Source organism: Sminthopsis crassicaudata, chromosome 2 (genome assembly GCF_048593235.1).
Source record: "Sminthopsis crassicaudata isolate SCR6 chromosome 2, ASM4859323v1, whole genome shotgun sequence".
NCBI classification, from domain to species: domain Eukaryota; kingdom Metazoa; phylum Chordata; class Mammalia; order Dasyuromorphia; family Dasyuridae; genus Sminthopsis; species Sminthopsis crassicaudata.
Genome location: NC_133618.1, coordinates 439,390,392 through 439,418,080, shown reverse-complemented (window position 1 = coordinate 439,418,080; position 27,689 = coordinate 439,390,392). Strand labels below are relative to the sequence as shown.

Below are 27,689 nucleotides of genomic sequence, written 5' to 3'. Positions count from 1 at the left end.
GAGCATCACCCCTTAACTTATAGCCTTTGTGCCACTGCCAGACACTGCCAGAGCCTACCAAGAAGTATGAATTAGCATCGCCCACAGGAAAAGGCAGGGGTTCTTAAGTCTTTTTGGTTATCTAGGACCCTTTTTGTGGTTTAAATGCACAAAATACTTACAATGACAAAGGAAAGTGATTCCAGTGAAACAGGGCAGCTAAGTAGTATGGTGAATAAGAGCACTAGGCTTGGAATCAGGAAGACTCATCTTGATAAGTACAAATTACTAGCTATGTGACGCTGAGCAAGTCACTTCACCCCGTTTGCATCAGTTCCTCTTCTAGAGTTTTTTTTTTTTGTGGACAGGAGATAAGAGCATGTTTGTAGGCAGCAGGCTAGCAGCCAGCAGGAGAGTAGGGATGATGGAGGGGACAATGTGCTAGAGAAGATGGGATAGAATGGGATCATTTGTGTACACAGAGGACTTGGAAGAAAAGCCACTCTTCACGTGAGATGGGCATCTAGAGCATGCTAGAGTAAACCACTAGTATTTTTTGTCAAGAAAACCCTAAACGGGGTCATGAAGAGTCAGACACAACTGAACAACAAAAATCATGAAATAGGAAGCTTAGGTGGCACAGTGGATGGCACCAGCCTTGTAGTCAGGAGTCCCTGAATTCAAATCCAAACTTAAAAGACACTTGATATGTACTAGTTGTGTAATCCTAAGGAAGTCACAACTCCATTTGCCACACACACAAATAGTGAAACAAAGATGTATTTTTTTTTCTATTTAGGTTCACAAACTCCTAAAATTGATCCAAAGATCTCTTGAGGGATCTGTGAACCCCAGGTTAAGAATCCCTGCTTTGGAGGGTGTTGGGCAGACTCAGGCACTGATGTACGGTGAGTTTGCATTTAAAGGACCTTTGAGATCTAAAAGAAAGAACTGTCCATTTCTTCCATTTTAGCAATTTTATTCCTACAACCACAGGCCTTGAGGGATTTTTCAGCCCCAGTGACAGTGGGACAGAGGCAAGAAAGAATCCTGAGACCAGTACAAATTCTAGCAACAACCCCTCACCTGTCCTGATTTGGACATCATAGAGCCCTGGGATGTTTTTCAAGGGAGAAAACATCAATGGAGTCCAAGAAAATGTAAGAATAGCAATCCTTCCAGGTGATGAAACTAATAGGTTTCTGGTCAGTGGCCTATGAAATTTGTGGACATGCTTTCCCTCCCCTGATGCCTCTAGTAAAGGGAGTAGGATTTTGCTTTTGTTTTTCTTTAAATTACCTTTTGCAAACTGTCAATAAGGAACAATTTCTAAAGACAGATCTAAAATAAGTGTTTGAGGTAAATGCTGGTGCTTCTGGGAAAAGGCCTGTGACCCAGTGCAACTAAACATGGACCAAGCACTTGCCCTCATTCCCAGGGTTCTACCTCCCTTCCCACTCCAAGCTTTCCCCATCATCCCATTCTAACAGAGGCTCCAACTCCTAGTAAAGCCTAAAGAAAGAAAGGGGTCCAGCCCATCCTGTACCCTGGCTGGCAGGGACAGAAAGAGTTAGGACCTGCTCCACATCTTCTGGCCCTGAGGATACAAGCTACATCTATTAGTACTCCTGGGTGATGGTTGGCAAGGGACGGCAAATTGGATATTTTGTGGACAGTCAAGCAGGGATGTCTGGAGAAGGAGCTATGGGTGAAAGCTTGGTTCATAGGACTGTCTGGCAGCGGTGGCTGAAAAGATGGCTGATGACAGACTGGTCAGCCACGGTGGATGTATCTCCCAGGTCATGGTCATTCTGTGCAATCTTCCTTAGTACCCGCCTCATGATCTTCCCTGTGGTACATGACAGAACTGTGGTTACCTCAGGCTCCCTTCCTTTAACCATCCCCTCTCTCACAGCCCCAGCTTCAGTGCCCTGGTGCCCACTGCTTTTGGTCAGCACCAGCCTACCCACAGGAATGAGGATGCATGCCTACCTGAGCGTGTTTTGGGCAAGCCGGGTGCATTCTGGATGTAATCTGGAGTGGCAATAGGACTTATTTTTTCTCTAACTATAATCAAGCAGAAAATCTTTACTGAGAATTTGTGCTAGACACCAATACTCAAAGAGGAGGATTTTAGAGAGGAAGATCCTGAATTCACTGGACCAAAAGCCCATATTCTTCATCCCTAGCAAGTGAGAGGGATGCTTACCCTGCTTCTTGAGCTCTTCAGTAAGGGTTGGGGTGAAAGCATGGCCCTCCCGGAGAGTAACAAAGCAGTAGAGACACTCGCCCTTTACGGGATGGGGATGGCTGACCACAGCTGCTTCAGCAATGGCCTTGTGCTCCACCAGTGCTGACTCCACTTCTGCTGTGCTCAGCAGGTGACCTGACAGAGATAGGCATTGTGAGAAGGCAGCAAGTCTTACCTGAGGCCTCTGAGAAAAACACCTCAGCTTCTCATGCTGATCCTGGGTCTGTCATCCTCTCCACTTCACTAAACAAAGGTCATTGTGACTGTCCAAGGCTATCTCCCATCGACTTGGACACCAACAGTGGCAGCAGCTTGCTCATTTGCTCCTAAGGCAGTGCACTCCACTTCTGAGTTGTCAGAGTTAGGAGGTTTTTCCTATTGGCTCCCTTTAATTTCTACCCTTGTAGTAGTTCTGTTTAGTGAGGCTAAGCAAATAGGTCTAATCCAAGTGCTTTAGATATTTGAAGAGAGCTATCTGCTCAAAGCTTGCTTTTCTTCAAGATAAGTATCCCTAGTTTCTTTTTATCAGTCATTACTTCTTTCCTTATCCTAATTATTTTCTTGAGGATGTTCCACCAATATCCCTTCTAAAATGTGGTCCTAGACTTGAGGCTAGGTTTGGAGGTAAGATGTGAAAAGACAGGTCTTGGTCCCTCACCAGACACATTGAGCATGTCATCAATCCGTCCTGTGATCCAGTAGTAGCCATCTTTATCCCGCCGACAACCTTAGGAAGCGCATGGAAGCACACAGGGTCACATCCTATAACTTTCTTGGCACAGAAACCCTCCCCAGGAAGGGTCCCAGACCCAGGGAAGAAAGTGGAAGATGGTCCTTCAGCTCAGCAGCTCAAGAGAGGCATACTGCCTGACCCAGTGGGACAGAGCCCTGCCTTTTCTGGGTGGGATGGCCCCAAGAGGCGAGAAACTAAAGGAATTAGAGGGCTCACCATCCCCTGTTACATAGTAGCCTGGGAACTTCCGGAAATAGGTGGCCTCAAAGCGCTCATGGTTCCCATAGACTGTACGCATGATCCCCGGCCAGGGCTGCTTGAACACCTGAAGGGCAGGGAAGGAACATCTGGCATCCCTGCTAAGCGCCATACTCTCCCAACCTGCCCATTATACTATGAGAGAGTAACTGTGTGGCCCATTTCACTAATCACATATCACCTCTCATCCTGACGTGCTACTCCGTCCCATACCCGACAAGAGCCCCGTCACCTGCCATGAGTCCTGCCCAGGTCCCCTTCCCTGTGTACCCAGTCCTCACATCACATCTCTCCCACACACCACCTCTGTCACCTCAGATGCAGCCATACCAGGTAACCTTCTGCTTCTCCCTCCAGCTCCTCTCCAGATTCATTCAAGATCGCTGGCGCCACACCAAAGAATGGGAAAGTCTGTGGGGACAAACCAGTATGAAGGGGCTCTTCAGTTTCCCACTGAAGCCTAAAACTTGGGTCCCACAGAATCCACGGAGGCAACCAGTCTTTAATCTCTTGTTCTTACTTTAGGCATTATCTTCCTAGAGGGTGGGAGGTGAAGGAAGATGGGGTGTGAGAAGAGGGAGAAGGCAAAAGGCTTCACTCACCGCAGAGCCTGGCTTCATGGGTGTTGCACCGGGAAGGGGGGTCAGCATATGGCCACCCTGTTAAGAGGTCAGAAGTCAATCCCGATATCAGTCCCAGCCTCCCAACTTCCCAGGCATCTCTGTACTCACTGTCTCTGTCTGCCAGAAGGTATCCACCACAGGGCAGCGCTGGTCTCCCACCACACGGTAGTACCAAAGCCAGGCTTCTGGGTTGATGGGTTCACCCACTGTCCCTAATACCTGCAGGGATGCCCGGCTGTATCTGTGAAGATAGAAGTAAAGAAATGGGCATCAGGGGCATCAACCACTTCCCTGATGCCCAGTGGAAAAAGCCATGCACTAGGAGTCAGTCAGAAGATGTGGCTCCAGCTGGTGGTTGTGCTATGGCTGATAGTTTCTCCTTATAATAGGTGGCCTCCCAACCTGGTGCTTCTGTGACAGAGCCAGGGCAGGGATTTGTTCCCCTTTCACAGCAAAATGATTCTATCCTCAGTGATTCCATCTTTACAATGAGGAAAACTGATTCCACTGTCTCAGGGTCATTGTAGGGGTGTCAAGGCAGAAGGCAAAGGAGAGATAAGGGGCTGGGCCTTACTTGGTGACGGGCTCATCCCCAAACTTCATAAGCAGGCGGATTGCTGTGGGTGCTGTGTAGAACTTGGTCACCTTGTACTTGTCCACAATGTTCCACAAGCGGCTCACATCAGGGTACGTGGGGATCCCCTCAAACTGCACCCAACAAGATGTTACCCTATGTTCCCTAAACCATCCCCAGGGTCTACCCACTGAAACCCCCTTACCCCACCACAGCTTCTGCCCCCCTTCTCTGGGGACCCCTCCTTTCCAAACCACTCAGGCCCATCTCCCCAGAATCCTTGGGATCTGACCTCTGTCCCAACCTGGACAGCCCACCCTGTCTCACCAGAACACTTGTAGCACCATTAGCCAGAGGCCCATAGGTGACATAGGAGTGGCCAGTGATCCAGCCGATGTCTGCTGTGCACCAAAACACATCATCCTCATGGAAGTCAAAGACATACTTGAAGGAGGTAGCTGTGTAGAGCATATATCCCCCTACTGTATGTACCACTCCCTATGGCAGAAGTGTGAGGCAGAGAGTTAGGGCATATGCTAGCCCCTCCTAATGTGCCCGCTCCTGACCATTACCCTCCCAAGCACTGACCTTGGGCTTTCCAGTGGATCCACTAGTGTAAAGGATGAAGAGGGGGTCCTCTGCGTCACACCACTCAGGCTCACACTCCTCCCCTGCATCCCCCAGGATCTCATGCCACCACAGGTCAACCCCCTGATTCCAGGGGATCTGCAGGGATAGGAGGAAGGAGGGAAGACAAGAAATATATCCAGGGTGGCTTTGGAGGTTTGCCCTAAGGGTCTTAGACTGAGTCATCAACTAAGAGAAATTTCAGAGAGGGTACAGAGGTCCCAGGCCTAGACTCCCCAAGTGGCCATGACACCAGTTCCCTTCAAGGTCTACCTGGGATTAACAAGCAAGTCTTCTAGATGAGTAGTTAGGACTTTGTCTAAATACTTCCATTCAGTCTGGACCTCATGGAACTTCTCACACAAAATTTCAGGGACAGCTTGAAGGTGTTCCCAGCCAGTGGGCCTATCTGGCTCTTTAGTGTCTTTCAGACCTAATTTCTCCTCCCTTTATGCCACAACTATCCTCACCAATTCTGGGTTGTTGTCATAGTTTCCTTCTTGATGGTCCCATTTTCAGGCCTTGTTCTACAATCCATTCAATCCACATAATTCATACCACCAGATTAACCTTCCCAAAGTACAAACTTGGATCCAAAAGCCCTCAATTCATTTTGTGGATAGTTTAACAGGCTCAGATGAGCTTTCCCTGCCCATGGGTGTCAAATCCAAGTCCCTCTGCTTGATTCTCAAAATGTCCTGTACAACCCAGTCCCACTCTCCTGCTCCAACCTTATCTGTTCCTCTTTGACAAACCTTCCACTCCAGCCAAACTGGTTTCCCCCCATTCTGACCACTCTCTATTCCCCCTTATAAGAACCCATCAGGATTTTTACTACTTCTGCTTTCTCCCATGACTGCCCCCGCTGACATCCAAAAAACTGTTCATCCTTTCTGGTTCACTTCAAACTCCTGTCCTTTGGGAAGCAATCTCTGATCACCCCAGATAAGCTGATCTCCTCCTCTGATTTCCTATAATGCTTGGAGGCTAAACTACAATCCTGAATTCTATCCTTTGGTATGTAATCATTAATCCTAAACAGAATGAGCTCAAGAACTGAAACTGCATTTCCTCCTTTCTCCGGAAAGTACAATGGCCACAGGGCATGTAGAAGGTGCTCCATAAAATCATGGGGACTTAAAGATGGGAAGAACTCCCAACAAAAGATAGTGTTCCTAAGAGTCAGGGAAGTCAGGGTCTGACTTTTCACTGATAACATTGTGGGATATAGCACCAGCCTCCCCCTTCTCTCACCTCCCCACCCCAGAACCACTTCTCTCAGGTGCCAGGACGTCCTGCCAGGCTCCCCAGGGACCAGCTCCCAAGGCTACAATAATATGCTTTCAACACACACACTCACATACATACAGAAAGTGTAAGCAAACATATTGATGCATGAGTGTCCACAGCATAGGATCAGGAATGCATATGCGCAAACATCAAAAACAATAAGCATTCAGCAACCAAAAGGCCCAAATGCCACTCGGCCTCGTTAGCTCTGCAGCAGCTGCTATGTGAGTCTCCAGTTCCTTGTATCCCAAGACCTAAGACAGTAAGGAGAATCTCATTCCTACTACCTGGGGTGGGCATCAGAATGTGGAGCTCCCTCTAGTCCCTATGAGCAGCTTAGGAGGACTTTGGATCTGAAGCCCATTGCCTCAGGTTGGGATCCCTACAAAAACCTCTACTTATATGGTCAGGCTTTGGAAATAAATCAGCTCAGGAACTGGACATTGAAAAAATCATTCCCGATAGCTGTCCTTCCATGAAGTTCCCAAATTTTTGAATTTCTCAGTCTTATGTATCTGCTGTCCAGTAATCTATCAAAAACCTTTCTAAGAAAATGCTGTCCATAACCAGATAAAGAATTGATGGGACTCTGAATGCAAATTGAAGTACTTTTTAACTTTATTTTTGTGAGTTTTTTTCCCTTTAGATCTGTTTTTTCTTTCAAAACTATGACTAATATGGAAATATATTTTACATGATAGCACATGTATAAACTAAATCAGACTACTTAACTTCTCTGGAAGAGGGGGAGGGAGGGAGAAAACTTTAGAACTCAAAATCTTACAAAAACGAATGCTTATACCTTCAGACTATGTCATCTCTTGGGGAAATTAGTTCTTATGCTGGGTGAGGGTTTAAGGGCCTTGAGTTTGTCCTAAAATGTCCTTGCAGGGGGCAGGAAAAGTAATGCAACTTTACTGTCCAGAGCTAGTAAAAAGTCCACCCCTTGTCACTTTCATTTATCCTCACTCCCTGCATCCCTACATGCATACAACTTAAGTCACTCATTTAATGTGGGGTGAAGTCAGGTAGTAGTACCATAGTTCTAGGACCAACTTTAGGCCACAGAGGCAATCAATATCCAGGAATGGCTAATCTCTGAGATTAGTCCACCTGCAGGGAAATAGGCCAAGCCCAGGATCCAGGATTTCAAAGACCTCTGGAACACATGAAGTGAAATAAGCCAAGTTTTCTTGTTTTCTATGCCATCTACACCAATGTTGCTGCCAAAAGAGCCTTCAGGGAGGTCTCTTAAAAAAACAACCCCAACTTTTATTGTTTTTTCAAATTTTTTTCAAATTTATTTTTAATATACATTGTTTTGTGAATAATATTGCGAGAGAAAAATCAGAAAAGAAAGAAAAACCCATGGGAGGGGGAAAAAAAACAAATGGAAAAAAATAGTGAACATAGCATGTGTTGATTTACTTTCAATCTCCATACTTCTTTTTCTGGATGCAGATGGCATTTTCTATCCAAAGTCTATTGGAATTGCTTTGGAACCCCAGCTTTATAATTTTCAAGTTCTTCCTCCAGAAAAAATCTCAAATTTCTCACAGAAAGTCCCTTCTCTGCCCTTGATTCTCTCAAACATAAACTATATTGTAACTTCTATCTAGTCGAGTACCTGATTCTATACACCTATGTGCATGTATAATCCTGTCTTCCCAACAGTCTCTCCTCTCATATCTCCAACAGGACCATCTGCCTCGCACAGATCTGGACATCACAGATTATAGAAACTAGAAATACCTCAGGGTCTCGGTTCTGCCATAAATTTGTGGTGCAACCCTAGGCAGCTCACTGGCCCTCCTTTCCTCTTCTAGGTTCCTTTCAAGTTCTAATTCCTATAACTAAATTCTACCTCCTTATGTTAAAGATCAGTAAACCGAGGCTCAGAAAAATGTATGCTCCTAGAGGGCAGGGATTTCCATTTTTGTTTTTAAATTCCCAGCATTTGGCTAAAGGCCCTATACACAGCAAGCACTAGATAAATATTTGGTGAATTGAAAAGATTTGCAAAAGGGCACATAACCAATAAAGAATTGTGAAGAGTTATAACCAAGGCCTCCTTAACTCCTCCCACTGTATTGTACTGTTTTGTTGTGTTGCTGTTTTTTTAACCAATTCCTGGGTTTCCTTCCTGAGAGATGTACCTCAATGGTCATCCTTTCTATTCAGTCAGTCAGAGTCCAATAACATTTATTGACCACCTACTATGTGCCGAGTACTGTGCTAAGCCCTAGAAGCAGATGTGGCTGGGGCCTAAAGGCTGAGGACCAGACTAAGACCAGCAGGGGGATCATGTAGCAAGCTCAAGTCCATATTAACAGGGCAAGCAGGTGCAAAGCAGATGGACACACAGATAAGGGCACAATGAAGCAGTGCCTGGGACAGTGGGTACCTGGGGCCGCTTGGACATGGGTTTCTCTTTCGTTTTGTCCTGTTAAAAGCCCATGGAGAGGCTGGTGAGAAGGAGAGGGAAGTAACAAAGGGGTGGAACTAAGATCCCCAAGCCTAAGCTCCCACCCCGGGGCTTCTCAGCTATTCCTGACTGACCCCCTCCACATCTTTGCTCCCCCACTCCAGGAACTTTCTGATCTCAAAGCTACTACAAGTTTTACAAGCCCAAACTTGATCTCTATCATTTTCTAGCCAAAACTAGGTGAACAAATAACTACTAAGTTTCCAAGACTCTTTCCTGGAGGAAAGGAGTTAGTAGTGGACATGCTTGCCTGTGCTTATTCAAGACTCTTGGAGGCCATTATGAATAAATAGGGCCTTACCACAGAGACCAACTTCAGAGCATCCCTTGCCATGCAGGTCAATCCCCAACCTCATAGGACAGTACTGCCCAGAAGAAGCCAATAGGTCACAAAGAATGGATACTGGCACCCAGAAAATTTCATACCAATTATCACTCCAGAGGAGCTAGATGCTCCCAACTGATATTTCAATGCTGCTTGGCTTCCCCCATCCCCAATCGACATATACATACTGCAGCCTCCCAAACCAGGTTCTCTCTGCTGTGGACATTGTCATTCTACCTGACTACATTCATCTCCTGGCCCAAGTTCTTCCAGGAGTAATTATGATAACACTTGTGATAGTTGTAGGGTAATGAAGGTAAGTGGGGGCAGAGTCCTACCTGCAAGTCCTGGCAGGGCCTCTTCAATGGTGGGGAATGGCTGGGAGAATCACCTGTGCCCAGTTCTGCTCGGCCAAGGTGCTTGACTACAATGCATCTCTTCACAGGGAAGCCCCTGGGGAACAAAGGAGTCCAGTGGGGCAGAATGGTAGGGAATTCCCTAGGGGGAATCTAAGAAGAACCCAGAGGAGAATACTTACTTCTCCTGGCACTTATGCAGGGCCTCATCCACAAGCTCCTTCAGGTTCACTAGTTTTTCTCCTCTATAAAAGGCATCTGTGGGAAGAGTGGGCATTATGCTCCCAGTTCCCTCCCTAACTGCCTGACACAAGAGAAGACTGTAGCTATCGGGGGCCATGCCAGAGGGCAGACAGGTGAGAGGGTAAAGCACTTGGAAGGGGCCCCTCTAAACAACTACTGGGTCCAATCAGAGTTCATATAAGGGGTTCATTTACCCCTTTCCAAGTGGGTGCAGCCCTCCTCTTCCCCCCCACTCTCACTCTCCCACCCCAACTTGGGAACAGCCAACCAACAGATGGAAGGTTGCCAAAAGAGCCAGCCCATTTTGGCTAGGAAAGAGCTAGTCACCTGCAGTAATAAGAAGGGTACAGCTTGAGTCCAGGATCCGCTCACATAAGGAATCAGCTGAGAAGCCTGCAAACTGAGGGAGTAAGGGGAAACTGAGGATCAGATCTTGAGGTAAGGGAATGAGTTCCATCAAGGTCCCAGAGCTTCTGTCATCCCCCACCCAACACTTTCTGTCCCCTAAGACTCCTACCACGATAGAATGCAATGCACCAAGACGAGCACAGGCAAGCATGGCTACCACCAGCTCCAGAATCATGGGCATGTAGATGGATACACGGTCACCTTTCCTAATGCCTGCAATCAAAAGACATAGCCTGTGGGCTTGTAGATCTTTCCACTCTCTAGCCATATGTCCCCTCTGGCTAACTCTCTCCCAATCTTATGCCCCACACACATCTGTACGCCCCCTTCTCTTTATCCTCAATATACTATTCCACTTAGTAATATCACCTCTCATGGATTCAATTACCATCTCTATGCTAATGATGGAAAAATCCCACACCTACTTATTCAGATTTAACCTCTGCTAATCTCCACTCTCTTAACAGCATCTCTTAACAGCTACTGAACATCTTTAGGTGAATGTTCTGAAGACAATTTAAACCTAACATATTCCAAAATTCAACTCATCATCTTTCCTCCTAAACCCTCTCTCTTCTTAACTTCCCTGCTCTTGTGGGAATTACCAATCCCCCAGTGTCCCAGGCTCAAAACCCAAGTACCATCCTCAACTCCTCCTTCTCCCTCGTCCCCCATATCCAATCTGTTACCAAGTCCTTCTCTCTTCTGACACTGTCACCACTCTGACCTACGCCATATCATCTGGACTACAGCAATAGCCTATTAGTTGTTCACCCTGAAGCTATCTATACTTACCCTGCTTCCGGAGGGCATTAGCACACCGACACACCTGCATCAGAAGCTCTCGGTAGGTGATCTGGGTGGCTTCTCCAGGTTCATTGCCTTCCCTGAGAGGCACCAAAGGAACTTGTATCAACAGACACACTTTGGAAATACCCAAGGAAAACCACTGACAAAGGTGAACCCGCCTTCAAGTTGTGGGCAAGGACGTTAACCTCCAAGATCGTCCCTGTGAGGGCTATTGCTCACACTCCTGTGCTCCAGACTGTTATACTTGCTGTATGACTTTGGCAAAGAATTTATCCCTCTCTGAGTCTCAGTAAGACAGGGCGATTATCCCTCCTTCTCCCTCTCTGAGGGCTGTTCAAAGGAGGGACTGGGTCAGTGAAAAAGGCAAGACAAAAAACGACTCAAGGCCTCCAAACCTAAGGCTTTTTCACATGGAGATGGGGGCTACGAATACCTGAGGTGGCAGAATAAAAAGGGGAGATGGAGAGCCCAGGAATATGCTCTCTTCCATCTGATAAGGATGGGACTTTTCCACCCTTGCCAAGGACTTCAGAAGTGAAGGGACTGAATTATTGATAGTTACCCCATTTCTCCTATTGTTCACTTTCTCTGAGAAAATATAGCTCCAGATCAATTTGTTCCCTTAATACTGTTCTATTAACAAGTCAAACCCTCTGTTCCAAAGCCCAGCTCAAAAAGTAGAAAAATTTCTAATCTTGCCCAGGAAAGGAAGCATTTATTAAGTATCTACTATGTACTAAGCACTGTACTAAGTTCTTTGATAAATATTATCTCATTTGATCCTCACAACAACCCCAGGAGGTAGGTACTTTTTAGTGGTCTGTTTTATAGATAACAACCCTGAGGCAGACAGTGGGAAAGTGATTTGCTCAAAGTCATACAGCTAATAATTAAGTGTCTAAAGCTGGATTTTAAATAGGGTCTTCTTGTATCCAGGCCCAAGGCATAGTCCATTTAAGCTGCCCAGGGGCAAGCTTTTTAACCTATAATCCAAGCAAAACAGGCTCACTAAAAGGTTCAATCTCCATCGGTAAGGCTAACTTGATCCTTGGACAGATGACTCCCCAAATTTTAAATTTTGCCTCTTCCATGAAACTTTCTCAATTACTTAAGTCCACAATCATTACTGCCCTTTCTGAATTTCTAGAGCAATTGGGACCCTAAACCATCTACTCAAATGCTTAATTTATTCTGTCTGATCTTGTTTTCTGACTGGAGCATGTATGAGTCTTGTTCCTCTAAATAGGCACTATATTGGAACAGATTTCCTCCTTTCATCTTCTCTGTCACAGCACAGTAAATCCTAGAGTTTGCAGTATGAACTAACTACTTAAGGAAGATTTATAACACCCTTTAAGTTAACTGTTTCTTTTTAAAGGATAGTAATCTTCATGCCTCCTACCCTCAGAATTTGGATTGGGATTTGGCTTAGGGGTAAAGGGGGAAGAAAAGGGAAGTCAGTGCCCAAAGTACAGCTGGGCAAGCCCTGAGAGTCTTACCCTACTTCACATCTCATCTAAATAACCTCTTTCAAATGAGAAAGGAAAGGCCTTGATCCTCATAACCAGTAAAGAAAGGGCCCAGGTGACCCACACACACAAAATAACCTTTTTATTGCAGGTAGAAGTGATCTGTGTTATTATGTAAGTTCAATTGTTTGCCATATTTATGCTTTGGGATTGTGGAAAGTTACATGGGGTGGAGCAAAGAAAGGTACCTGAATCATAAATTTTCCCAAATAGACCTAAGAAAGAAGGTGGAGCTGAGAAGCAGTCCTGGAGTTATCTACCATTTCAGCTTTGTTCATGGGCATCTGAAAACAGGAACTTGGACAAGGAGGTATAGTGAAGCAATAAAAAAAGTGCCAGGTTCATAACAGAGATTTGAAGTTTTATATATAATCCTATTTTCAGTTCTTCTTTCTTATGGGAATGTTCATGTTAAATAATATTTGTCAACTACAAAATAATAATTAAATAATGTTTTAAAGAGTCCTGGGCTAGAAGTCAGGAGACTTGGCTTTGCCATTTTCTGACTGTGATCTTACTTTCCATCCCTTGCAATAAAGAGGTTGTACAGTTTAGCAGAAAGAGGACTGAATATGGGTTGAAACCCTGGTTCAACTGATTTCTACCTCTTTGATCTTGCATAAGATGACCTCCAAGGTCACTTCCTGCTCTAATATTATGCAACCACCTCCAGAGAAGTACTATGGCTTTCCTGAACATACTGTACCATAGAGACGTACCATTGCCTTAGTGTCTCATTCCTGCCCCAAACCACCCCACCCTTTCTAAAGTTATTTCAGCCCTAGACCCAGAGCTCTCCTGACTACCCCTCTAGCTTTCTGCTAAGCCTCCCCAGCCTTGTGCCAAGAGAACTCAGGTACCTGGGTACCCTGACCCCCAAAGAAACAAGCAAGGCATAGCAAAAAGAACACTATAGCCTGTTTGTATCCACTATTTGCAAGTTGATCTACTCCTCCACCCTACCTCAGCCATACACAAAGATGGTCATATCCTTGATATTGTCATCACTGCCAAATGCACTACCTCTCCATTCCAGAATTCTGAAATCTCCTAATGTGACCATACATAATCTAGTGGCTTTCCATCTCTCCCTCTGCCATCTCATATCATGCTCTTCATTCACACCATGACTTCCAACCCACTGAATCCTCAATTTCCTCCCAGACTATCAACCCTGCACTGCCACTCTCTCCTCTTTTCTCCATTTTGAACCCTTGGTTATTCATTTCTACACTGTCCTCTTTTCTTGAGTCCTTGGACCCCTTAACTTATTGTTGGCTGTACCTTGCCAAGTCTCAGCTTGGCACAATCTCTCCATCTCCTGCCTTTACTACTGCACAAGAACTACTGAATGAAAGAAATCAAGAAATTGTTCTGACTAGGTCCACTACAAATAGATGGCGTACAACCTCATCAGGACTGATGCTAGGCAATCTTCCTCCTTTACCAATCACTATTCCACTCTCCAGTGGCTCTTTTAAACATATTCATCCTTCTTCAAACCTCCCATGGCTACCCCATTTCCCATTCTCTCAGTTGAGAATTTTGCATCCTATCTTACAGGAAAAAACTGAGGCCATTTACCAAATGCTCCCTCTTCTCTTTCTCCTCTTGTATCATTTGGATGCCTTCAGCCACTATTTCCTCCTTCACCCCCTCTTAGACAAAGAGATGGCCCCACTTCTTGTCAAGACAAACCCTTTTACAGGCACAAGCAATTCCATTTCATCCTGTCTCCTCCAACAGACTGATCCTCTGTCAATCTCACTGTCACTTATCTATAATCTCTCCCTATCTATTGGCACCTTCTCTATTGCCTATAAACACTGCCTTTGGTCTCAAAAAAACCCTCTTACCTGATCCTTCCATCCTGCTAACATCCTATATCTCTTCTGCTCTTTGTAAGCAGATCTAGAAAAACCCATCTATAACAAGTGCGTCCACTTCCTCTCTTCTTACACTCTTAATCCCTAAAAATCCAAACAAACCAAGCCATCAAAACTGCTCTCTCCAAAGTTACTAATGGTCTCTTTTAGTTGCCAATATTCTTTCTTTCTATGCCATTCTGCTGAACTTCTCTGCAGTCTCTGACACAGTTGATTACTTTCTTCTCCTTGATACTCTCTTTTCTCTCAGTTTTCAGGACATTACATTCATCTGGTTCTCCTCCTACCTCTCTAACTGCTCCTTCTCACTCTCTTACTGGATTTACCTAGATTATGCCCTCTTACTATAGGTGTCTCTCAAGATCCTGTCATAGATATTCTTCTCTTCTTCCTCCATACTTCTTTACTTGGTGATCTCATCAGTCCCCATGGATTTTCTATGCTGATGATTCTCAAAACTGTCTAATCTGTCCTAACCTTTCTGCAGATGTCCAATCTCTTATCTTCAACTATCCTTTAGATATCTCGAAATGGATATCCAATAGAAATTCTAAGTGCAACATGTCCAAAATTTCCCCTAAACCCTTCCCTCTTTTAACTTTCTTATTATTGTAGAGGACAACACTAACCTCCCAAGCTTTGAGCCTCTCAACCTAGGAGTTATCCTTGACTCCACATTATCTCTTACTCTCTATATGCAACCTGATTGTACCTTTGCAACATCTTTCAGATATGCTACTTTCTCTTCTCTAATACTGCCCTCACTTTAGTACAGGCCCTTATCACCTCACACCTAGATTACTGCAACAGACTGCTGGTAAATCTGCCTGCCTTAAGTGTCTCTTCTCTAGTCTATTCTCTATTCAACAGTCAATGTGATCTTTCTAAAATGCAATCAAATCTATCATCCTCCTTACTCAACTCCAGTGGCTCCCTATGACCTCCAAGATCAAATACAAAAGCTTCTGTTTGGCATTCAAAGCTCTTCAAAACCTCCCCTTTTACAGTCTTATTACAATTTAACCCCCTTTCCCACCAACTATTCTTCAAGCCAGTGACCCTGACCTCCTTGCTGTTCTATGAACAAGATATTCCATCTCTTGGCACTGAGCATTCATTCTCTGGCTATTCTCCATTCCTGGAATGCTCTCCCTCACTGTCTTTGCTTTCTGGCTTTTCTGACTTCTTCCTTCTTCCTGGATTTTTCCTTCAAGTCCCAACTTAAAGCTTATTTTCTACTTCAAACCTGTCCCAATGTCTCTTAATTTTAATATTTGCCCTCTGCTAATTATTTCTGACTTATTCTGTATATATTTTGCATGTACATCTTTGTCTGCTTGTTAGATCCCCTGAGTTTCTTGTTGGTAAGGACTGCCTTTTGCCTTTCTTTGTATTCTTAGAGTTTGGCACAGTGCCTGGCACACAGTAAGCACCCAGTAAAGGTTTGATTTACTAATATTTGGAATTGACATATGAAGTTTAATCCTGGACCTGCTACTAATTCTGTGCGATAAATAATATATCTCCTCAGAGTCTTCTGTAAAATGGACACATTTTAATATCAGATCTAAATAAAATAATGTAGGGCACTTCAAATTCTACAAGTTATGTTCTACAAGGAATGGTTAATGATTGATAGACAACAGTCTAGATGTCCTCCAAGTGGCCTACAAGGAACAGTTGATAGGTCTGAGGATTTAGCTTAAAAAAAAAAAAAAAAAAGAATGTGTTCACTATGTTCAATAATTTGTCATGATAAAGACTGATTGGGCTTATTCTGTGTGATTTCATAGAGAAGAACATGTGGATTGGAGTTATAGTAAGGCAAATATCAGCTTAGTATAAGGAAGAACTTCCCCATAATTAGGACATTGCAATAATGAGATACTTCCTGGAGTAATGAAGTTTTTATTCCTGGAGGAATTAAAACAAAATTTGGATAACTCCTTACGGATGTAAATGGTATGCTAAATAAAATGAACAGAACTAAGAGGACAATTTATACACCATCTAACAGTATATATGGCATCTCAAAATAGATGTCTAATAGAACTCTACATGTCCAAAAAGAACCTCTTTCCGCCTAAAAGAAAGCTGAACTCTAAAGGGGCAGAAAAAAATTAGGCATCATTTTCTCTCTCAAAGAACGGGACTGGGGTGGGAGGGGAAAGGAGGTGATGGAGAAGAAGGGGGGGCAGAGAAAGAGTCTTCTAGGTTAGTCATAGTCAAATACCAGCTATTTGAAGTTGGAGGAAAGGAGGAGAGAACAAAGAGGAAGGAATGTAAAGGGAAGACAATTATGGACATGGAACAAAATTCTACAGGAGCTTGACAAGAGTCCTAGTTGTAAAGTATGGGAAAAAGACCTAGTCGAGAAGCCAGTGAAAAAGGATGTGCAAGGCTAGATGCTTAATCTACTCTCTGTGCCATGGATGTAAACCTGACTTACTATAGAGCCATAAGATACAGCAACTGAAAGGATTTCAGAGATAAATGTTCTTGTTTATCCAACAGCCTCCTTTTGCAGATGGGTAACCTGAGGCCCAGAAAGGGGAAATGGGTTTCCAAAGGCCACACAATGCTAGATGTGTAATATAATGGAAACAGCACTGGTTTCAAAGAGCCTTGGCTTTAATCGTGGCTCTGCTCCTTGCTCCTGCTAAGATTTTGGCCATCCCATTTATCCCTTCCAGGCCTTGGTTTATTCATCTGCAAGATACGGAAATGAAAGTAGGTGACCTGCGACAGCCTTTCCAGCTCTCAATCTATGATCCAGGGATCCTAAGTCTTAGTGGCAGAATTGGAACAAACCAAACAGCTACTTGGTGGCAGAAACCAACAAACTTGTGTGTGACCCTACACAAATCATTTAGTCTCTCCAAGACCATTTCCTCATTTATAAAACGTGGGAGTTAGAAGAGATGATCTCTAAGGGCTCTCCCAGTCCTTATGTGAAAAGGACACTCTGAAAACAGTAACCTGAGCCTGAGAAGGATTCGATTTCTTCCTTCACAGAGACTGGTAATGCTCAGATAACAGCTGGAACAAGGGAACAGGGGAGCACCAGCACCTGGGAAAGAACCTCACCCCCTTCACCTGCTGTGATGCAAGGAAAAACACAGTACCCCAAACTACACAGACCCCTTCCTGAGTTAAGCTCAGGACTAGAAGGCAAAATTTTGCTTTAATAATGGCACTATTGTAGAGTGGAAAAAACACTGAATGAAGAATTAAAGAATTAAACTTAGTGGGTTCCTAGTTCTGCTACAAATTTGTTGTGATCTCTAGCTAGCAAGTTACTTCTCTTTTCAGTAGAAAAAGAAGTTGCTTCTTCTGAAAAATTAAGGGACTGGACTAGTGATTTCTAGGGACCCTTTTTAGCTCTGAAATAGTTTTCCTGTTACATGTACATCATGTCTCTGTGCTCCCACACATCCTCATCTGCTAACCTATGCAAATAATGCCGCCATTACTTCACATGTGTACAGGGCTTTCCCATCCTTTATCTCATATGATTATTACAAGGGCAAGGGGTTTTATGCCCATTCTACAGAGGAAATAGAAGTTAACTTATCCATAAGCAAACAGCAAAACAATGGCAAAACCACTCCACAGAAATACAGCTTCTTGAGAACCAAGTTCTTTCTACATTTCCATCTATACGTTAGGTTAAGAGAACAACATTTACCTTGTGAGAGACCTTTACGAGCCTTCTCAAATATCAGTGGCTAGCTTTGTTTATTCTTGCTAGCTGTTGGACAGAGTGAGGGAACTTCTAGAAGAGCCAATATGATTTTAGGCTGCACAGTAGAAGTTATGTTCAAACTTTTAGCCAGACCATATCTGGAGTTTTATGTGCAATTTTGGGCCCAGCATCTTAAAAGGGACATTGAAAAGCTGAGAGACATACAGAAGAAAGGTACCAGAATGGGGGAGGATGTAAAAATATGTTATCTATTAAAAAAAAAAAAAACTGGGGTCTGGAAGCCTGGGAAATAAGAAAAATCAAGGGGAATATAAAACTTACATATTCATAAAGTAGTCTTTATTATCAACTGCTTGCTGAACATCTCTGTCTCAATGTCTATAGATATCTCAAACGTAACATGTACAAAAATGAACTTCTCTCTTTTCTGGCAAATTTGCCCAACTACTTCTTGTAGAAGATTCAACAATAGGTAGCTATCAGTCAGCTTTGAAACCTTGGTGTCATCCCTTTTTACTCTCAGTCCCAAAACTGAATTGCTTGTTAATCACCATAAACATAAATACCATCACGTGTTACCATCACCATAACTCTTTCCCTTTTCTCTGTACATGTGGCCACCACTCAAATTCTAATCTTAGTCATCTTTTCCCTGAACCAGTAGAATAACCTACTAATTGGTCCTCCTGAATCTAAAGTACAGTGAATAACATCATTTCTCTACTCCAGAAGCCTTAGTGGATCCTCATTAAAATATAAATTCAAATACAATCTCCTATCTTTCACATTCTGGCTCCTTCTTGCCTTTTAAAATTGTTTTTTTTTTTCCTTCACATTGTATATCCTTATATATCCTGTGTTTTAGCTAACCTAATTTATTACTTGCTCTAACCTCTTTCTACTTTTAGACAGGACACCCTCCAACTATGAGACATTCTCCTGAAGGTTGAGTTCAAATGTCACCTCTTATGTGCACTCTCCTGAGTTTCTCTTAGTGCTTTCCTCCCTTAAAAAACTACATTGTAAATAATTTGTGTTTACTTATGTGTGCATATATTGTAACCATCAAGCAAAAGATAAACTCAAGGGCACAGACCACTTCACCTTTGCCACTGAATTCCCTACTGCATAGCACAATACTTTGCACACAGTAAGTGCTTAATAAATACATGTTGAGTAAATGAAAAAATAACTGAAGGACTGTCAAGCAGAAGCCATATTATTCTGCTGAGGTCAGAATTCTAGGACTAAATCACAAAGTGGCAGATCTCACCTTATTATAAAGAAAGATTTTCCAACAATTAGAATCTCTCACCAACAAAACAAACTGCTTTATAAGGCAGTGTTTTCTTCACCACTGGAAATTTTCAAGCAGAGAGGCTGGATGGGTGCTAACCCAGTGGTTGGATGGCTGACTGAATTCAGGAAGACAATGACTCTAATACTGCTTCCAATACCAAATAAATGTGATATTTTTCTAAGTCATGCAGTTTTTCTAAGGCTAGAAAATGGCCTTAATATCTAGTATCTAGTTCCAAGGTTGTTGTAAGGAAAGCACTTCACAGACTTTTTTTTTTTAAGCATACACAAATATCATTCATGATTACTATGTTACAGAGTGGACTCATGCATTGGTAGGGGGTAATTAGGTAGCCTCTGAGATTTGTTTCCAGTATTAACATTCTATGATAGGGGTATTGAGGAGATAAGTACTAGAGCAACCTTTACCTGTTCCTGTAGGAGGCACATGTGTCCAATCTCTCCCAAATCACAAGTGGGAAAAGGATAAGGTATCTCAAGCTCCATGAGCTATTTTATTAGTCATTGTGGTGGATGGTGGTGGATGGATCAGGGACAATTCATCCTCAATAAGGAGAATGAGATATTTCCCCTGTGATACCCATCCAAACATGTTTCCCAAATGCCTATTCAGTCAAACCACAGAAGCAAGCAGACAGAGGTACCCCCAGCACTGGAGAACCAAATCAGAAAATACCACCCAATTAAATAGGCCCTAAGAGAATACAGAACAGATAATAAATCAGTAAGGAGATGGTTTATAAATGGGTTCTGGTTGAGATAAGTGTCTCCTCAGTTCAATAGAGAAAACTGTCACCTAATTAATTATAATTTGTCCATCATGTACTAAAGTGGTTGTGGCAGAAGAAATTGATCTGGAGAACTCAAGGGAAAGAAAGTGCCTATACTACCCTGGAGAGAAATTAATCTGGTCCCAGGTGACACCCAACTTCTTTTGTTAGAAATATTCTTATGGCTAAAGAAATTAAGTTTATTAAACTATTCTATCTTTAGAGAAACATCCCTTAATAACACTCAGTTTCCTTCAATTCTGATTCTATGCTTATCACTGAAACTTTCTTATAAATTGGGTTTCCTACTAAAGGGAGAGCCATTCTACCAACAGGCAAGAACATTTCTAAAACCAGGGATATTCTGACTGTAAATTAATACAAAGGCATCTGGTTAATCAATCTCTGGTTTGTGTGATTAATAGGAAGCAGGTTCCTGTAGCCTGATCACCTTTTAAGAGGATGGATAAGATCAAATTACAGAGCCTCCTGATCTGTGGCTCAGGACCCTGGGGCCTGAAGTGACCTCCAGGGTAAATACCACCCTGTGAAGCTTGCTGCCTCTCTTTATCTTCATTATCTGTTAATTGCAATACCTACTTGAGTCCAGCCTGGTATATAGGGAGACAGGAAAAGGAGATGAGACTCTTTTCTCTCACACAGCTCCCCAAATGCTGCAAAAGAACTCCTCAGCCACTTCCTTCCTCCTACTGAGAAAGAGTCATAGAACCACTGAATGTCAGAGTTAGAAAGGATTTTGTCCAACTCCCTCATTGTACAGCAATAGAAAATGAGGCCTAAAGAGGCAAAGGGGTTTACCAGAGTTTGCCCTAATTATTCTCAAACATTTATGGAACTGATGACATTTAGAAGGGGAAGCCACTCTGCTCAGCCACAGGCCATGGATGTACTACTCATGACCTACCCACCTCACTCAATTTTGCTCCCTTAGGAGCAGATTCTAAAAACATCAAGGTTCCACTATGGAGAAAGACACCACCTACAAAAGGTAATTGGGCTGAATGATGTTGACAAGGGTAAACCCCTTAGATATGGAAGCAGGAAAAAAAAGAATGATACTGAGACAGAGAGGAAAATTCCTTCTCTTCTCTCAAATCTGGGACTCCATCCTTTAGTAGCAGAGAATTAATAAAGCCAGAACACTTGAGGAAATTGTGACATCCTGGAGAAGGGGACAAAGGAAAAGGATGTACTTTTTAAATCTTGTCTCCTGTGGCCTTACACTTAGTGATTCTTTGGTTAGAGGTGCCTTGGACACTGGGCCAAAAAAGGACAGACACATACACACCTCTCCCTTTCTGTTTCCATCTCTCTCCCTCTACACACATATACACACACACACACACACACACACAGCGTTGGAACATAGACACATGGAACACAGTCACACTCTCCCCAACACAAATATATACATTCATATAGTCTTAGATATACCCCAAGTAGCAGAACTCCCTTAGAAGCTAATATTTTATCATGATCAAAACTTACTTCCTTCTTTTCTATGGGTTTCTAGCTCACCCTACCTAAGAACTTAAATCTCACTTTCTGAAACTCAGAACTCAAGGCCATCTGGAGGAACTTGGCCCTTTGATGTGTAAGGTCATAGCAAGCAGGAAACAGAGCCTTCAAGGTTACCCACAAGGTCATAAGTCCTTCAACATTTCTAGTTTCAAAAGGAACGTTTGAATTAGGTCCAGGAGTTGGCAAAAGGAAGAAGTGATTTCAGCTGACCTTGTCTAATCTAAGAAGGAGGGAGACCTTTCAAAAGGTTCTTAGTCCCAGCCATCATCCTGCAACAATACCAAATTCCAAGGGACTCTGGACACTAGCAGGCCACTGAAAGCAAGAGCAAGGGGGAGGTGGCCCATGAAAAATGGTAGATAAGAGTTTAGGCTACACACTTTCCCCAAACATCCTAAGGCCATACAGTCAGAGGGCAGTGATGCAGAAATCACTAAAAGCATTAGTGATAACCCTTTATCCATAATCCCTCTCAAAACCCAACCCTATTCCTCTAATACTGACTCATCCTCAGATTCTTCTACCTTGACTCCCATTTCAAGTTTCCAAATATCCCCACTGCTTCCTCCCTACCTACACACACACACACACACACACACACACACACACACACACACACCCCTACCTACTTCTACTTCTACTTCTACTTCTGAAGCCCAATAGTTGTGAAGGGTTATAGATCAGGATTATCAGGAAGATATATGAGGCTCTGGGATCAAAGAAGCTAATACCTTTTCAAAAATAAAAATTCTAGATGCAGATTTTTCAAGGACTTACAAAATAGTCTATCCTATTAAATCTCTCAAATTCATCCATCCTTACTACCTCCACCCTAGATTTGACCACCACTCCCCCCCCATCACCCCATTTCATGGTTTATTGCAACTTCTGTTTGCCTTCTCAAACTCTTCTATACAGGTTGCCAGATTAATTTTCCTAATGGACAAATATGATTGTCATTCCTTCACCCCCAAATCCTTCAGCTATTCATGTATAATTTCCAGATTTCTTAGGTCAGTAGTTAGGCTTCTACCATTTAGCTGATCTACCTTTTCATCCCAACCCCCAACTGCTCTCCTTCATGTACTTTCTAGTCAAGCTAGTCCCTAACACCATTTCCCCCTCCATCCTCCCCAACACATTCCATAGTCAATATGACCTCTGAATCTTAGCTCACTCACACAAATCTTCTTGTCTGGAAGATACCTTCTGTCCCATTATCCAAATTCTACCAATTCTTCAAGGAACAACTCAAACCCTTTTTCTCCTATGAAGCCTTCTGAGATCACCTCATTTCTCTGAAATGGTATTTAATTGTTCTCTTGAATTTTTTCCTGTGTCAGTTTCATTTCCCCAATTAGACCGTGAGACACTTAGTTGTAACAACCAGATTTCCTTCCTCTCTACTATGCTTAGCCTCTGGCTGGACATTTAGTAGGTTTAATAAGGTATTTATTGACTAACTGATATACATTCTTCCTGCCTTCTAGATCCTTTTTTGCCCTGTGGATAAATAACTACTAATCTTCTAGTCTGTCTCCATATAGCTCTTAACCCAGGGGAATGGACACAGGGCTTCAGGATGGACACAAGATTTCAGGGCTCCAGCCAAGTAATAATAGGAGCTAACATTCATATAGGACTACAAATATAGGACTACACAGCAGTAAGTATCCAAATAAAGTCTCCTGGGTCCTGCCAATTAACCATTCATTCCTGGCTGGCTTTTAATGGTTGCTGATGTCTCCAAAATGCTAAGGAGGGTAGCCTGAGACACAGAAAGCTGCAAGGGCCCAAGAGAAGAGTGGTGCTTAAGACCAGATTGGAGTAATAAAAAATGAAAGGTAACTATAACAGTTCATCATCCTTAGATAGCACAACTAATTTTTCAAAGTGTTTTCATGTCTACAATTTCATTTCACAGGATCATAGGCCTAGAGCTGGATCTTAAAAGTCATCTGTTCCAGAAGTCTTATTTTACAGATAAAGAACTGAGGTCCAGAGAGTAAAGTCACAAAGGCAGGGCCAGGATTTGAAACAAGGTTCTTTGAATCCAAATTCAATGTTATGCCTCCTGTGATTCTCACAGAAATCAGAATCTTAGGACAGGCAAAGAAGATATTATTACCCTCATTTTAAATATAAGGAAACTAGAGCCCAGAGAGTTTAAGTGACTGACTTAAATCACTAGAATCCAGGTTTTCTGACTGCCTGCCATGGCTCTTTCCAGCTTATTATAGTATAGAAGACTAAAGCAACCAGGACTGTTCTTACATATCCTAATCTCCTCTTCTTTCCTAGGGTGTCTGCTGAAGGAAGAAGAAAAAAACCCTAGAATACAATAATACCAAGGTTCTACCCACGTTCAAGTGTATGATACCCACCAAGGGTCACTGGGGCTACAGACTCTCTAATGGAGATGGGAGCAGATTACAAAGAAAGAGGCAGCCTGCTTCCCTTGAAAATGCAAGAATAAGAGACAAGCCAAAGCTGCTCTCTTCTAGGTTCCAATTTAGACTTTATTCTGGCTCATTCTGTTTAGAGTGCTATTCTCTGGAACTAGGAACTGGATGTTTTTACCAGTAAAAGGCCACTCGATCTCCAAGTTTCTTCTCATTAACATTTCGGTCTAGCACATTATAGCAGATGTTGGTGGTTGCTCCCTTCATCCACTCAATGAAGATCTTCCCTTTAGTCACATCAAAATTATACTGAAGAAAAGGGCCAGAACATGGGGTCTTCCAGAAAAATTCCTTAGCAATATCTCCCCAAAACTCTGTAGAAAAAGAAAGCCAGATTAATAACTTAGCTTCCAGAAATTATTCCTCGGTTTCCAAAAATCCTTATTATTATTTTTTTTTACCTATCCCAACTATCTACAGACCAAATCCAAATCTGCATTCCAGTCTGACCTAGAGTTCCACCAGCCGCAGCGGATACTGGTTTCTCCCTATTCCCCCGCAGACATAGACCCTAGTTTCACTTCTTAGCTCCTACGCTACTCCCTCTCCCCTTCTTCACCTTCTCCAGCCCTTCAAGGGAATATGCATAGAGATTGGATCCCGAGGTTTCATTTGTTATGGATAACGCCAGAGTGAGGAAAACTCCCTCTTCCCATTCAAGTCCTTATCTCCTCGGCAAGCAGCAGACCAAAAGAACTGCCTAGAGCACCGAGGATGAGAAACTGGCCCAGAATCACCCAGCCAGCTAGTATTTGAGATTCCAAACCCTCCGTGACTCGAGGCTTCTTTCCAGTTCCAGCCTATGCCCCTGGAAGTTCTCTCTTCTCTGAACGCAGGCTGCCCTTGTCACAAGACAGCATCACATCCAGAGCCAGACGGTGTGGTGCACATTGTAAATGCTGTCAAATTCTGAGTGGAAATGAGGGGGACAGCGAAAGTATCAGAAGTGGGATCCGGCCCCTAGCGGCTCTTTGTAGCAGAGAGACTTCTAGCAGCCACGTCCCTCTTCCCAAGTCTATAAACGGGAATAACACTTGGGTTATCTACTTCTCAGGGCCTTGGTGAGTTCCAATGAGATCGTGTCTATAAGCCATAAAACGTTCAGTGAATGGGCGCTATTGATTATCATCATTAAAGCAATGTGGACTTTGGAGGCCATGGGAGGCTTCCAGAAAAAGGCAAACTTTTATTTGAACAGGCAAATGAAGGATGGTAAAGTCTAGAGAGGCAGAGGAAAGTGAGACTAGTTCATAAGAGGGCAGACGCAATGCAAACTACTGCATCCGGGAATGGGCCCGACATGAGAGACGCTGGATCGGTCTCGAGTGCCAGGTTAAGCTCGAGAAACAGAACATTTTTGAAAAGGAAGTGCTTTAATCACACTGCTTTGAGGGAAGATTAAACTGGCAGAAAACATAGGATGAGTAGGACGGGAGGCTGTTGCAATCATCCAGGGAGAGGGGCAGGGCTCTGAGTCAGGGAGTCGGCCGTTGGAGCAGAAAAGGAGGGCAATCTAAAACACGTTTCCAAAGAAGAACAGACAGTTCGGTGACAGAGTGTGCATGGGTGAGAGGGAGGAGCCAGAGGCGACATTCAGCGAGGAAAGTTTAAGTCTGAATGGTGTCACTAACAGACACGAGGAAGTCAGCCAGAGTTGGGTGAGGAGAGATAGTGAGTTCCGTTTTGGACGAGGGTAAGCCGAGAGTGGGAGTGTTACGGAGAAGAAAACTCCCAGAGAAGTTGGAGATAAAAAATGGAAGGCAGCAGAATGGGAGAGAACTGGGAGAAACTGAAGACATCCTTTAGCTCCATACAGAAAATGAAATTCAGAAGTGACTTCCCAGATTCCAGTCTGTTATCTATGCTGTACAGTCACTATCTATGCAAGGGAATCAGGGAAAACAAAATGGTGCCTGCCCACAGGCCGCTTACTCTCCTCCGGCTCGAAATCCTATCGTAAAGGAGGAATAAACAGGGCCATCAGCAGGGACCGGGATCGGGAAAGCGAGAGGATGCCCAGGTGAGGAGGAAGAGCGCCCCCCCAGCAGAACCCTCTGTCTGTCCCTTCGGCCTCTCACCTTTTCCGCCCCTTACTCTAACTCTGGTCTGCTCGCCATCGCACCCTGGAAACCCCTTCCCCTCATTCCCCCTCTTCTGGGGTCTCCCCAGCCACCTATGCTTCCCTCTCCTCACTCCCTCCGGAGCCGACTCGGACCCCTCCTTTATACGGACCCCGCCCAGCACAGACTCCCCTCCATTCTACTTTCCGCTCCACACAGCCCGCCCCGTTCTCTCCGCAGAGTACCCCGTCCCCTGCGCCGGGTTTCCCCGCTCCCAGAACCCCCCCCCCGCCGCCGCCCTCCGGGGCGCGGAGGCGCAGGCGCAGACTGGCACACTCACCCCGAGGCTCGAGCACCGAGCGCCCGTGCAGCTCCCTGTAGCGCGCCATGGAGGAGACGTGTGCGATGCGGCTGAGCTCCGGCGGCGGGGACCAGCTCCGCGTCCGCTCCCCACTCCTGCTTCTGCTCCCACTCCCACTCCCACTCCCGGCACCGCTCCTTTCCTCAGGCAGCCCCATCTCGCCCACTCCCTGCCCCTGTCTAGATCTGTCCGGCCGACCTGGTGCCCCCGCGCCAGTCACTGCCAGTACCTCACTCAGCCCCAAGAAAAACAGCCCCCGCCTGTCGAGGCAGGGGCGGGGCCTGACAGGAAGGGGAGTGGCCTTTTAGGGGGCGTGGCATGTTGTCCATAGTGGGCGGGGTCATCCCAGGGCGGAGCCCAAATGGGAAAGAGAAGGAAGAAGATAGGTCAGGGAAAAAGAAAAGGGGAGGGTCCATATTATGTAGGCGGGGCAGGGGCAGGGCCTTGGAATGGAGGGGTTACCCAATAGGAAAAACATGAGCTCCCTTTTCACGACGCCGCCCCGTGGTGTGACCATGCTGAGAGAGGTGACTATCACCCCACCCTGATGGAGGCGGAGAAGGGGGTCCCAGGCTAACTTCTTACCAGCCCCCAACTCAAAGGACAGAGACCACCCCACCTGGAAACAAATGCTCCCAGTCCCTTCTTTTAGACTCTGGAAACGGAACCCCCACTAATCTCAGGCAGGGCACCCCGCTACCCCAAAAGTGATCCTTTAAGCCTTGGGGGCAGAACGCAGCTCACTCACCTCCGACACTAAGTATAGAGACCTTCCTGCCCGCTCTGGAGACAGCCCTCCGTACTGAGACAGAGGCGTCCTCGCGCCGGGACCCCAGCGCAGCCCATACCCGCCTGCCCGACATCCTCTGTCACACTCCTAAAATGTCATTTCTGCGAGGAGTCATCTGGTCCAACTTCTTCGGCTCACAAACGAAGAACTTCAGAAAGGGGGGAAATGTCTAAAATCCCACAGTGAATTAAACTGGAACTAAAACCAGCCCATCCAAAAGAGAGCTCGTTCTTAGCCTCCCATACCCCAGACCCAAGCGTTCCTGCAAACTTCCTTATTCTTGCTGAAGCACTACAGGGTG

General features: G+C 44.4%; 1 protein-coding gene across 6 annotated transcripts; it reads right to left on the bottom strand.

The window, feature by feature from the left end:
* Nucleotides 1–937: 937 nt before the first annotated feature.
* ACSS2 (acyl-CoA synthetase short chain family member 2) lies at nt 938–27,689 on the bottom strand. 6 transcript variants are annotated; one of them, XM_074292464.1, is made up of 19 exons: nt 27,347–27,689; nt 24,296–24,491; nt 10,948–11,039; nt 10,262–10,365; nt 10,072–10,144; nt 9,684–9,759; nt 9,484–9,598; nt 8,740–8,778; nt 5,007–5,144; nt 4,746–4,916; nt 4,419–4,552; nt 3,953–4,085; nt 3,824–3,880; nt 3,552–3,632; nt 3,180–3,288; nt 2,889–2,957; nt 2,189–2,365; nt 1,972–2,046; nt 938–1,828 (listed from the first exon to the last, which is right to left on the bottom strand). In XM_074292464.1, the coding sequence occupies exons 1-19, from the start codon at nt 27,459–27,461 to the stop codon at nt 1,701–1,703; spliced, it is 2,082 nt and encodes a 693-aa protein (XP_074148565.1). In that variant the 5' UTR covers nt 27,462–27,689; the 3' UTR covers nt 938–1,700. The 6 variants fall into 6 exon arrangements, with proteins under 6 accessions (XP_074148565.1, XP_074148570.1, XP_074148567.1 ...); XM_074292469.1 differs by lacking the exon at nt 27,347–27,689 and adding an exon at nt 26,578–26,863; XM_074292466.1 differs by lacking the exon at nt 27,347–27,689 and adding an exon at nt 26,256–26,523.